Raw genomic sequence first — 13,762 nt, 5'->3', positions numbered from 1 at the left:
TTACATATCAAGCTCTTCTAGGGTATAAGCCTATCTAATACTCACAGAAGTTTGATCTCAATTATGCTTCAAAAATATAAGCTAATGCATCAACCAGATTTAAATTCAGTGGTGATAGAATTCATCTGCCAAAATAACACTGTATTTTGAGAAATGTTTCATTATATCCCAGACTTTTAAAGAACTTTAAAGAGTCTAAATTGCAGACTTTATTTACAGACTAAATTGTAGAATTGCAGTTCAGTGCTTTCAAGAGTTTTGGTTGGCTGGTTTTTTTAGACATTCTAGATATCCACCTGAAATTTTATGCTTCCAAAATACCTTCTGATTTGCAGATTACAATAAAACAACATTGTCCAATTTTACAATAAATACAGTACCCAAAGAGACATGTCAAGTAAGCTCTCACATGATTCCCATGTTTCCAAGTATTTACTTTAAATACAGCAGTATTTGGAAGTCTTGCAAACATAAGCTGTAGAACTGTTGATTTAATTACAGCTTGAGGTGAAAGAGATTTTTCCCAAACATATACATGATTTTGTAGAAACAAATATTGTAATTTATTTAAAACACAATATTTATTGCAAGTTTTGCCTTTTATGTAGATCTGTGAGAGGCATAGATAAAATGAATCGTGTTTCTTCCTAATTCAAACTAAAGCATTATACAGATTGGATCAAATTCTTACTCTCCTGTAGTTTGCATTCTCAGAGAGGTTTTTTTAAAATTTAAAATATTTCTTTGCACATTTTAGACATTTTGCTAATTAAGAAAAGAAACCATCAGAACCCTCAGGTATCTATGAATTTATAATACCAGTTTCTGCTACTACAGGCACCAAAATTTAAGTTCTTGCTGCTGTAAGCAATTCAACCAAAAGATCACAGGGATTCAAGAAGTGATTGTAAAATTTACTGAATAAAAATCCAGTTAGGGCAATAAAGTATTAAGATACTCTGCCAGTCTCTGGAAAATCTCACAGATCAATGAAGGCAATGAAACTTCAGACAAGAACACCAGATGCCTGTCATATTCCTGTAACTCTCTGGGCACCATCAGAATCAGGCTATTGTCCCATACCAACCTCACCATAGCGTTTTTTAAAAGATATTTTTCTTTCAGTTTCTCTCCTCATTTTCCAAGCAACATCACTGAACCCCAAGTCAACATAGTGTTATGAAGCAAAAGGGCTCCATAATTATATACATCATAATACTACACTGTTACTTTTGTACCCAGGACATTTTTACACAAACCTTTGTAAAAGTAAAATGGAGATAGATTGAATACAGTTACTACTCACATTCCCATTTCAGGAAGATACTCTTATTAAGCATATGCTGGACACCTTCTGGGATTGCATCAATGATCATAAAACCAAGAAAGTTTAACCACCATTTATCATCAGAAAAAGTGGAAGCAGACTGCAAAGAGTATAGCAGCAATGCCCCGAGTTGCATTGCTATGTCCTGTAGTCTACAGAAAATTTATTCTTTTTATTAAATACTAAGGCATATCAGTATCTTAGTAAAAACATTCCAACATTGTAAAACATGTGAAAGTATTAGCTGTAGTTCTCAACAGCCTTGTTGTCAAATTCTAGTAGTTCTCTCTTGCTGAATAAAACAAAGTAAAATAATCAACTGCAGGCTCATATTTACGTTTAATTGTAGCTCTTCTATAACCCTCTAAGAGGGTTATATAGTAACAACCAGTCAGTGCATAGTCACAGCCAGATGCTCCTGCTTCCAAGGATAATTAAAACAGAAGACTTCACTGGTAGTAAACTGTGTTTACTTTAAGTGCCTAAGAAACAAGTCAGACAAAGTTCTGAATGACAAACACATTTAAAAAATATAATCTTCCTTCAGAAGAATTTCACCCAGATCATTAACTTAAGAAAAAAACATCCCTATTTCAAAGCAGTCAGTCAGTTTGCAGTTTCTTTATGAAATAAAGGCAATATTTCCTCAGTAACAGAGTTGTGTGTGCTCTGCTGTCTCCAAGCTTTGGAAGACAAATGAATACACATGAAGAAAAATACCAAGTTTGAACCAGCACAGAGAAGATTGAATTATTGTGCCCACTGGGGGGTTGGATAAATTAACTCAGACTTGGTATTGTTCTAACTATATTCACAGACTTCCTGCCAGCTTTAAGCAAAAGCCAAAAAAAACCACCCAAAACTCACATGTCTATCTGTTCCTACTTAAAAACACAGGTTAAGTAGTTTTTAGAACCAGACTAAAGACAGTTTGTTTGTGTACAGGCAGGAAGAACAGTGAGACACTTAACGTGTTTAAAATATGACTGTAGAGGTGGCAACAGAGAGAGTTCTACCTTAATGTTACAGCTGTTTTAATAAAACATGGACAATATTTTAACTAAAGAGGATGTGATAGCTGAGGGGGTGGGGTGGGAAGAACATGATACTTTATGGAAAAAAAGTATTTTATATACAATATTCAATGCTGGAGTGTTCAAAAGACTAAAATACATAGCTCAAAATATTTACATGAGAATGCCTTCAACTGACTTGGCAATGACTTCTAATTTGGGTATAATTTTCACAATTGTAAAACACTGGCATGCACATACTGGTTAAAGGAAATATTAGGAGAGAGGTACTATTATAGTGTGACTGAAAAAGGGACTTTTAAATATTACCATTAAAAAAAAAAGAACATCAAAAAGCTATAAGCTTAAAATTTTCTTTTGTGCAATTAATGGATCATTAGATATTTTATTGCCTATTGCCTCTAATTTGCATATTAATAATGAAAAACATGTTGTATATAAGCATTAACCAGTACACATTGATAAAGAGATTGAATTCATTATGTACTCTCCATTATAAAGTCGTCCTGAGTTGTCAGTTACTAAGACCATCAGATTTTCTGCAAACTTGGTATAATTAGTGACAAATTTGTATGGTAAAGAAGTAATTCCATACATAGATGTCATTCTTCTCCCATGAATTAATTTAAATGATAATTTCTAGCTGTCCAAATAAGATACTAGGCACTTTCCTAATAGAAGTATGGCTTTAATACTGCTTTTGACTAGCTGATCAACACAATTTTATGACATTGCACATACATTTAATAATACAGGAATTCCTTTTTAGGGAGGAACTTTCTGTAAGGAAAAACATAGTAATGACAAGTTAAGAAATCAGCCTGCTTATTCTTGTCAGCTCATAGGCAAAAATAATGCTAGCTTTGATAGCAAATTGTACACAAAAATAATGAAAACAAATACATCAGAAAGTACTTGGGGATATGGATGGCTGATTTTGTTGGTCTTGTTAGCACATGATTTAAGCAGTTTTATAGATTCTCTCTATTTGCCTACATGGAAATAATTTTTTAGATTCCTTGTTGAAAGGAAAAATACTGTTGCTCCAAAAGCATGATCCTAGTTTTTATTCTATTCTATTTTGCTTCATTTTTGTAGAATACTGAATATGTCTCTGGAGAGATGAGATCAAAAAGCCTCAAGCACACAGGAGAGCTCTGGTAGCATAATAACTAACTGCACAGCAGCTGAACACTGTAAGCACTGGTTACTGAGTACTGTTAACACATCACAGCAAACAAGGTCAATAAACTTAAACTATGTGGAAAAGGCCACATTTTTCAACAGGAATATGAGTAGACCACAGAAGTGCTCTGAGTTACCCAGCTGTTAGGTGCTTCCAGAATAAACCATTAAAATTTGATCATATTTCATGTCTAAAACCAAGAAATGTCTGATAGCTTTATGACAAATAAAGGGGGAAGGGTTAAAAGGTCTAATATATAGCCCTGCTACAAGACACTGCAGTGGTGTACATGGTTTATGCCCTCACACACGAGCCAGGTCACTTGCTAAATTCTTAGGTAAATCTCCACTCACAAGAGTGAAGCTAACAGAACTAAATATGAGCATAATAGAGCAAAAGTTAGCCATCCCTCCCTTAAACAATAAAGGAAAGAGGGTTTTGCTTTTCTGGCTGATTTTCCACTGAAGCTTATTGAATAATGGTCATATTTTCTACCTTGCTGACTGAGCTGAGGGGCTAAACCTCCTAGTGACTGCTGGTGATAGGCAGTCAGAACATGTAACATTTTGAACTGCTCCACACAGAGTCATTAAGGAACATCTGCCTATGTTGCTGCTTCTGGAAGAGGAACATGCTTCCCTTTGACATTTCTTTCCCCTTAAGGGAAAAAAGGATTTGCAAGTGCATTTTACCAGCAATTAACTTTTCCTTGCATCAGCACTCTCTTCCTCTGTTACAACTCACAGTACCCAACATATATACATAAAATTTTTGCCAGACTACTTTGAGAATAACTGTTTTCTCTCATTTAAAAAAACCCCTCCATTGGTATTCAGGAATTTGTTTCTAAGAAGGAAACAGAACTAGTTTGTGGCTTAGGTAGCTCTCTGATCACCAGGTACTGTCGCCTTTCTAGGTACTCATATTAGGCTTGATTTCAGAATTGCAGTCCAGAACAGCAGGTTTGGTTTGAGCCCCACTGGCAGAGGTTTGAAAAGAAGCCTGAATAACACGGATATCTGTGGTGTATCCAGTTCCTGTCAGCCCTGTCCAAACTGCCTCTGTTAATGAAAGCTGATCCTCAACACTGTACTTCAAGAGCTCATTTGAATTTCTCATCCTATTTCAAGTAAAAAGGAGTATGCTGAGATACCATAAGAACATGAAAATCCCTTAATAGCCAGGAGATGTTACAAATCCGTAACTTGAGGCAGCAGGGAGTGACACCCCAAGTCTTATAAAAGTCACCATGCATCTTAAACTCCACATCATTGCTAAACAGATACAGAGAATTTGGAAGCATGAAACAGCATGCCATGGGTCCAGTGTCTGATGGAGAAGTTTGAACGTCATTATTGGTATTACTTAATAACTACTACAAAGTCAAGAATTGTACTACAATCAAATACAATACAAATACAGCCATTTCAAGAGAAGTGAGCTGCAAAAAACTAGTAGTCTGTGGCTCAAAGCAAACAAAATATTGCTAAAGGTTTGTATTTTTTGCAGCTACAGCCAAAAATGTGGAGAACAGAAAAAATCCATGAGGATTGGTATGAAAGCTTCCTATATTCTACCTCTACAAAACCAGAAATAGCAGGGCAGTAGAATGGGAACAGCTGTCAGACTCTCTGCCCAAATTTGCTGTTGGGATTCCCTGGATCCCTGTATTCCCCTAACCAACACCTTAAGACATCATCAGCACTACATGCAAGGACAGGAACTCATCACCTCACCCAGTTTGGTTCCTGTTGATACCTTTACACACTTATTCTTTGCTTTTGAGAGGAGGCCCCTAGTGACTATATAACAAAGAGTATGGAAGTCAAGATCTATATCTTATACCTAATTTACATATTTTGTACTCATTAACAAAGAGTATGGAAGTCAAGATCTATATCTTATACCTAATTTATATATTTTGTACTCAGCTGGCACAACACTGAGTGGATGAATAATGAGATCGTTATCTCCTCATCAATGAAAATCTACAGTCACTGAGACAGGAAGTTGCAGCTGTGCAACAACACAGCGCTATTGCATACTGAGTTAGAAACAAAAAGGAAAGTACTATGGGCCATTTAAATTTAGAAGGGATTTTATTATAATCATTCAGACTGTAATATAACCAAGAAAACAAGAGCTTTAAAAGCGAGCTCTCAAAATTCCTAGGCCAAAAATTACTATAACAAATTTCCCATATAGCCATTTTTCAGTTGATCTGGTTGGTGTCAGATTTTGCTTCTTACTGGCTTGCTGTTGGCACTGCATTAGTCTACACAGAATTCAGAAGGGAAAGCATGTGATTTAAATTCCAGTTGTGCCATGAATTCTCTGTAATTGTAGTGTTATTGCAGAGAAAATTGCTTCTTAAAAGCCACATTCCAAAACAGAATTATTTGCTTTCCAGAAGTATTTTTTTGATCTTCAGGTATAACTCATCTTTATTTCAGATAAATGAAAAGCATCTAGAGGGGAAATTCTATCAAAACTAAAGAAATCAACCCACACACATTTTAAAAGTAGAAATTTAGCAAAAGACATCTGAAAAAATGACTGCAATAAAATTATGCAATGTATAAGCAAAAGTAAGGATTTTATTGTGCACAAATTCTATTAAACATACAAAGAACCTGTAAAGTAAGTACTGGTATAGTACAGAAGGTATAATACAGGAAGTATATGTAATTAGTCAGCTCTTGTTTATGTATTGATGCAGATGATGTACACTATCACATAGAGTTATTATGAGAATGATAGCACTCTAACTAGTAAGCCATTCTCATTTGAACATCTAAATGACTTCTTATTCTTTGACCTGTATTTTAAGTCAATGTTTTTTCATTTCATGCCAATAAGTCTCTATTAATTGCAGCGAGGTTACAGACCATGTAAAAGCTGCACTAGTAAACAAGGGTAGTAAATAGGTTTTCCTCACTGACAAAGATGCAGCATAAGAATAGGTTAATAGATAGTTGCTATTTCCTACATATTTACATCTACATTTCTTAACACGGTGTGGAAAATATCAAATAGTTCACTATTGACTAAAACTTTAAAGTACAATATACCAGGTAATTTAGTCCTGTCTCTTCTCCAACTCCTTTTACAAACGTCATTTAAAGTAGCTCTTATGCACATCAGGAACAATTAGAGTACAATAGTCAGAGTACTATTGTACCGTAGTACCACGCGTTGGCTGCAGCTTTGCAACAATATTACTTGAGAACCTATAAAACTCGAATTACTTGCAGTCTTGGTAATTCTAGAAGCAAAGCGGATACTATCAATCCCTGTGAACAGCTCCCAGACAAACCCCGCGTCTTCGCGGAGCTCCTCCCGTTATGGTCGCACGGTAACCAGAGCAGGGCAGTGCAGGCGTCCCCCGGCTGCCACAAAGGCAGCCCCTAAGGACGGGCTGCAGCCCCGCGGGGCAACTCTGTGCAGGGAAGTTTGTGCACAGCGACGTTCTCGGCAACAGCCTAAGAAGAGAGGACCCGTTTCCCTTCCCTCCTCTCAGACAGGGGCACCAGAGGAGACAATTCCCTGACACCCCCGGCCAGGACAGCCTCACCTCCCTGGAAAGTCCGCAACAGCGCGACTTACCTTAGTGAGCTGGGCAATCTTCTTGCACATTTTCACGTGCATTTCCCGATTGCATTCCTCTGCCGAGCTGCTGCGAGCGGCTTTAGATCCATTGCAAGTCCCGGGCTGATGAATGTTGTTTATGCCAGAGGCCATTAGGCTTGAATTTTAATCACGTCTGTCTGCGTACGCTCCGGGTAGCGCGATCCCGGCCCCGCTGTTCCCCCCGCCCGGGGCTGAGCGCACTCACAGCCCCCGGCCTGGAGGAGCCCCAGCCCTGACCAGGGCACGCTCCAGCCGCCGCCGCTCCCCCTCCTCTGCAGATGTCCCAGTCCTTCAGCACAACACCCAGGCGAGCAAGCAGAGAACAGCATGTGCAAGCGTCCTGATTGGGATTTTTTTCCCTCCCCTTCTCTTCAAATGGTTGAGCTTCCGCCAGGAGAAGACGCCTGCGGCTGGGTGCTACAAATTCCCCGCTGGAGACGCTGAGCCAGCCTAGAGGCAGTAGCACAGACATTGCCGGGGATCTGTTGTAGTAGAGATTGCCTGAGATCAGATCATGCTGCCTTCTTAAGTGTCAAAGGACTGCAGAGGTCATCTGAGAAGAGAGTGTTGGCACCTTTCATATGCTCTGTTATTTTGGCAATCCTCTCTAAACCACGATGGGCCCATAGGTGATGAAGAAAACCTTGCTCAGCTTTTGCTGCTGTGTTGAAAGCAGAATGGGAGCCAAAGGGGGGCCCACGAGCACAGCTGAGCCCAGGAGCGGTGTCCAGGATCCGGTCTGCCTGCCTTATCCAAGGAGACTCTGTGCCCTTCAGTTGTATTAAATGCACTGGAAAGGTGCCTGAAGAAAACTGACAATATTACAGGTCTTTGTTTATTTATTTTTTTAAATGTGCACACTGTTTCAAAGAGATCAGGCTTGGACATGTAAAATAAGTAAAGGGACAGAAAAGGCAGAAAAATACATACACAAAAAAGGGCAAGCTATTAATAGGATTTTTTAAAGAGAATGCTACAGTGAAGTGTAATGCAAGAAGAAAACTTGGTGAACACGTTTAAACAAGTCTAGAAGAGAAGAAGTAGGAGAAGGCCAAGTAGGGTGAAGTAAGAGAGGTAGAAAAGAGGAAAAAGAAGAAAGAACAGATGAGGGAAGCCAAGAGCTGTCCAACACCCCTCTGATGTGTCACTGCACAAGAGACCCCATGGAAATGCTGGGGACTCTACCTCAGGCCCTGCAGCCAGAGGGATCAAGAGGCTGCTTCTGCCCTGCTGCCTCTGCCTGGAAAGGCAGGCAGCTTTCCAGTCTGATCTCCTGCAGTTCTTGCCATCTTCTTGGGTGAGAAGCTCCCACTTTGCTAGTGGTGGGTTTAAAAAAAAAGAGCTTCCTGAGGACTATTAGAATTGAGGAGGAAGATTATCTGGTGTCAGTTAATGGTAGGGCAGAAGAAAAACAGAAAAACCTTGGTGAGGACAAAGAGAGACAAAGAATTGTTAACACTCCTAAATTGAAAAGATCAGGGCAGAAGAATACCTACAAGGCAGTGGGGAGAAGGAACACTGTGAAGATGTAAGAAGATAAGACCTTGGGACAGGGAAAACAGCCCCTTGACTGCCAGGAGAAAAGGAGAGACTCTGAATCTCCAGAGGCTGAAAGAATCTTCACTCCAGGAATGAGAGGAAATGAAGACTGAGAAAAGCAATGTATGAATGAAAATTATCACAGTTGCTGAGAGATGCTAAGCAGAGGAATGATGTTTAGCCCAGAAAGAACATTGATAAGAAAAGGTGAGAAATAGATCCTTGCACAAAGGAATGACAAAGTACAGTTTCTTTATTCACTGTCACCAGTGTCCAAGACACTGCTGGAACTTCTCCTGTGACTAGGACATAGGGACATGCCACTGCTAATTGTCTGATATCTGCTAAGACATGTACTCACACATAAGTTTAACTCAGTTAATATTTTATAATACCTTCTCTATCTGGTCATCAATTTGAGAAAAAGCCTAGGAATTTAATTAAATGTAAGATTTTTATTAAATTGACAATCTTATTAGGACAATCAAGAGAAGAGCAAGGACTGGAGCAAAGTCCTAACACATTGTTTCCTCAGAAAAAAATAGAACAAACTAAGTGAAAATAGAAAGCAAATTAAGAAAATTGCAAAAGGTTTTATAAGTACTTACAAGAAGTTACCTGTGTTATCACACAGGTGGACAGTAACATTTATGGTTGTTCTATTAAACACTGGACCTGGATGCAGGGGTAGATAGAGACTTGAGACACCTATATGGGCAGAGCAGAGAAGCACAGATCTTCAGATATATTGGGAAAGGAATAAACTACTGAGATATCTTCAAGCAGGCTGTTTATGAATTTTGGGGCATTAGAGGGAAAGAACTTGAGACTTTGGTACAAGATGGTGTTTTAACAGAACATGATGGTGTTTAACAGAACAAGATGGTGTTTTAGCAGAACATAATTTGTCACTGGTGAAGCATTCTCAGTCCAGACAAGACTTCTCAGGCAATACTTCAAACCCTGGAAAAGTTTCAGTCAGATCTCATGCACCAGAAAATGCAACAACAGAAAATAAATTCACAGGTGACTAAAGTTCATTAGTTTCACTACTCAAAAAACCCAACATAGTATCAAGAACAGAATTTCAGCAGATAATGCCAGAATGTTTCAATGAGCATTTAATTTTTTGGGTTTTTTTTTTTCCCCTTGTAACTGATCTAGGAATCACCTATAAATAAGAAGACAAAAGAAGGATGTCACAAAGCATAATCTAAATGTGTACTATACAAATATGGATTTTGTGAGAATCATATGGAACACAAGTAAATTACAAAATGTGTCTGAACTTGGGGCAGTAGATAGAAAAACCAGTTTAAAGTAAAAATCAAAAATCTAACCAGGAAATGCATACGCTTCTTGAATTATTATTGCTGCATTAATTTTTGGTAAAAAAAAATTGTGAGAGAAGGTGGTCATGTCAATACAGTTTTTATAAGTCTTTGATTAACTGTACACAGGTTTGTAGCTTTGCTGTTCTAATTTCCTTTCTGAAAAAAAAAAAACAACTCAAAAACATACATGAGCAAAAGAACTATAAGCCTTCCATTTTTCATACCTCCTGCTTGTTGAACACTCAGACTACATTACTTCTGCAATCTCCTGACTAGCTACTAGTTACTGTTAAAAGAGCCATACCCTCAAATCCAAGACATAAAAAAATATATTTCTGTTGCCAATGTTTAATACATAAGTTTTCACCTTTAACACATTGCAGACAGCTTTCCTAAAACACAATTAAAAAGCCCAATTCTTTCACTCTTTGCCTTTGAAAACGGTAGACCAAGAGTTAGTCATTATCTGTCATGCTGTGTCAGAGCTGACAGCATGGGGCCCTGGGTGCCCTGAGCTGGTGGGTGGCATCCTGCCCACGGCAGAGCTGGGGTGGCAGCAGGAATTAGATGATCTTCAAGGTCCCTGCCAATCCAAAACTTCCTGTGATTCTATGTTTCAAATAAAAAAGCTGTATTACTAAAACTTACTTAAAACCTCTCAACTTAGTGTGTCAGTAAAGGAAGATACACCCTCGAGATTCTAATTCCTAAATCACTACCCTCATTTTTGATCTCCATTTACATTCACTTTGGTACTAGAGTAGCTTTTTGACCCCAGAACAAAGAATTCAGGAACCATTTTCTCTTTTTTTGACAAAGATTTTATCTCTTTGAAATAAAAGGGAAATAAGAATAAAAATAACAGTCAGAAGACTCATAAAAGTTATGCTGCTCATCTAATTCACTATTCTATTTCCAATAAAACTTGTTTTGGGATTGAGTTAAAGAAAAATGACAAATATAAAGTGTTGCCACGGATGCATTTGGGGTAATTACCCATGTTATACATAATTACATATAAAAATATTATATATACTTTATATTTTTATACTTTAATATATACTTTATATTTTTTATTTTTCCCCACCTCATAAAACAAACAGGGTTCCAAAAACAGCAGGACAGCTACCGATTTCCTCATTGACGGAAAACATTAACTATTCAAAAATGTATGTGCAATTTTATAGTTTACTTTCATATATACAAGTTTTGGAGGAATGTGGTGGACACAAGCTCAGATTCTATTGCATAATGAAGGCTTGATTATGGATGAAGCATTACTATGTTTATGTTTTAAATATGGAAACTGGAACCAACCAGACACATCAGATATAAAAGCCCTTGAACATCTAACAGGATAGCATCAACTTCCATTTTTTGCTACTTCCATTTTTTATCCAATGACCTACATTTGATATTACCACAAAGTAATTGGCATGCAGCAAGTTTGGCTTACCCTGTGGCACTGTATTTGCTCACATAACAGGACCAACAAAGCAAAGAGAAAGGATCTAGAACAGTGAGTCATGAGAATTAGATAATGGCAGATAAGGTCGCTTCTTCAAAGGACAAGAAAAAAAGCTGGAATTAATAGAGTGCAATTACCCTCCAGGGCCCAGAGCACCATTCAAGGTTCAGAATTTCATCATTCTTTGCTGGATAGAACTGTGAAATCCCACTGGCTATAACATCTGAGGCTTCATTACATCCTTGCCCTCCCAGTCAGTCATTATATCCACCCCTCAGGAAGCAGCTGGTCCTCACTGAGCCCCTGCAGTTAGCTCAGCGAGGAACTGAAGGTGCCGGGCAGAGCTGGAATGGATTCCTGGGCCCAAAGGCAAAGGCTGTGGCTTCAGGCATCACATGAAGCAGGGCAGGGCTTATTAAAGCTGATCAGTGCAGTCAAGGCTGCACTAAAGTAAGCTGTAAAAACTATGATGGCAACATTTCTGTCAGTTGAACAAGGTATCTGGTACCACAGAAACATGACCAACATTTGTGATCCTACTTCAGCACGTTATTTACCTACACATGAAATATCAATTTTACTGAGAATTTTCTATTTCTACCTGTAAATGCAAAGCCTAGCAGAAATATTTAAAGCAGTCTGCAAGAAATAAATCTCACATCCTAGATGAAACCTGTGGTAAGGGACTATGAGGTATTCTCCAGGGAAGGTCTTCTTCCATAGAACTGAGATGCAGGTAGGCACAACTGGGATGCTAAACATGTGAATCAAAAATCATTCAGTTTGCATTATGATTTAATTTAAAATAACTGTCCTGTGTTTTTAATGCCACAAGAATCACACAGGTTTATCTGCTCATCTTCCTGTTTGCATCTTCTTGTCCACAGACAGGGGCTCTATTGCAGAAAAAGAAAAAATCTATATGAAGGTAATTATCCAGTAAAAATACATTAAATAGAAAGATTGTTACACATTGTATTTCCCCACAAAATTTAACCTTAAAAAAATGTTCAAGTCATTGATGATTTGCAGTTGATTATAGTGGTTTTGTAGAGTGATTATTTCTCCAACATGAAAACTTTTATAAAAAATGTTAACATGTAAGATTCTATGTTACTGTTTGTGCACATAGAACCAATTTCCTACTCTCTAGGAGCAGAAGGTGATTAGGCCTGATCCGTATATTTTAGAAATTAATAAAAACATAAAATTCACGTTTAAAATGGAGGTATCTTTTTTAAACATACACAAATGCATGGTAGTATGATATGTCAGGGGAAAAAAGCCCTCTGCCATATATTTAAATTATTTTATGATTTATTTTAATCTATAAAAGAAAATACTTTGTCTCCAGCTGCTGCCTTCCATTCTTCCATTCTTCACATACAGCTCATATATATCCCATAATCCTTGACACCATTGTAAGGAGAAAATAATTCCAATTATTTGGTTGATTAAAATCTGCTTCTTAAATAACACTAGGAAGATTCAGATCTAGAACAAGACTGACCCCTAGTGGTTTGTTTTTGTCTTTTTTTTTCTTTCTTTTTTTTTTTTTTTCTTTAGACAAAAATTACCCTTCTTCAAGCCAGGTCCTGCCTATTTGACCTATTGTCATTTGATGGTTTGTCACCTGTCTTTACTAAATAGCTGTCATCCCTTGAAGTCCATCAGGCACTTTTTTTTTAAAGCCCAAGCATGTATGGACGTCAAACACCTTAAGTTCCTGCTGTCCATGGCTTGTGTTCACTTCTTTGAATGTTGTCTGTAACTCTGAAATTCAGATATGTGTGTGTGTGTGTATATATATATATATATGTACATGCTCAGAATGTTTCCCCATAGCTAATCACCCCCGGCCTTGTTTCTCATTAATTGTGTCATTAAACGCTCACTGTACGTTCCACAACAGTAACACAGCTCTGGGGTTTGAGCTCAGTTATCTTTCCCGGTTTTAATGAGATACTGAGATAATGAGGCTTCTTACTATTCTCAAGTTAAAGGATTTCTGGGAAAACATTAAGTTCACAACAAACGCTTGGCAACTCGGGGGAAATTTCCACTAGAAAGGGATTCAGCGTGGAAGGAGCACAAATGGGTGTTGCATCCGTATGTCCGCCTTCTCGGGCCCCTCGCAGAGGGTACAGGAGAGCGGGAGTTCCAGTGAGCTTTCATGGTTTAGACAGCGGCTGAGCTTTCTCAGGTTTCGGAACCCGTCTGTACTTTCCTGGGGCTCACGTCCGG

General features: G+C 38.0%; 1 protein-coding gene across 5 annotated transcripts in view; it reads right to left on the bottom strand.

Moving 5' to 3' along the window:
• The window catches only part of FAM184B (family with sequence similarity 184 member B), a 37,376-nt gene extending 29,443 nt beyond the window's left edge, over positions 1-7,933 (bottom strand). For 3 of the 5 annotated variants that reach the window (XM_039698819.1, XM_039698820.1, XM_039698821.1), the window contains exon 1: positions 7,154-7,932. In XM_039698819.1, coding sequence (XP_039554753.1) covers positions 7,154-7,288 — 135 coding nt within the window. In that variant the 5' untranslated portion in view covers positions 7,289-7,932. Of the gene's footprint in view, positions 1-7,153 lie in introns of all 5 variants that reach the window. The other 2 variants (XM_039698823.1, XM_039698822.1) reach the window with 1 other exon arrangement.
• Between the last annotated feature and the right edge of the window lie 5,829 nt (positions 7,934-13,762).

This window comes from Passer montanus, unplaced genomic scaffold (assembly GCF_014805655.1).
Source record: "Passer montanus isolate IOZ18808 unplaced genomic scaffold, ASM1480565v1 scaffold13, whole genome shotgun sequence".
In the NCBI taxonomy this organism is placed as follows: Eukaryota; Metazoa; Chordata; class Aves; order Passeriformes; family Passeridae; genus Passer; species Passer montanus.
This window is presented reverse-complemented; position numbering and strand designations above follow the sequence as displayed.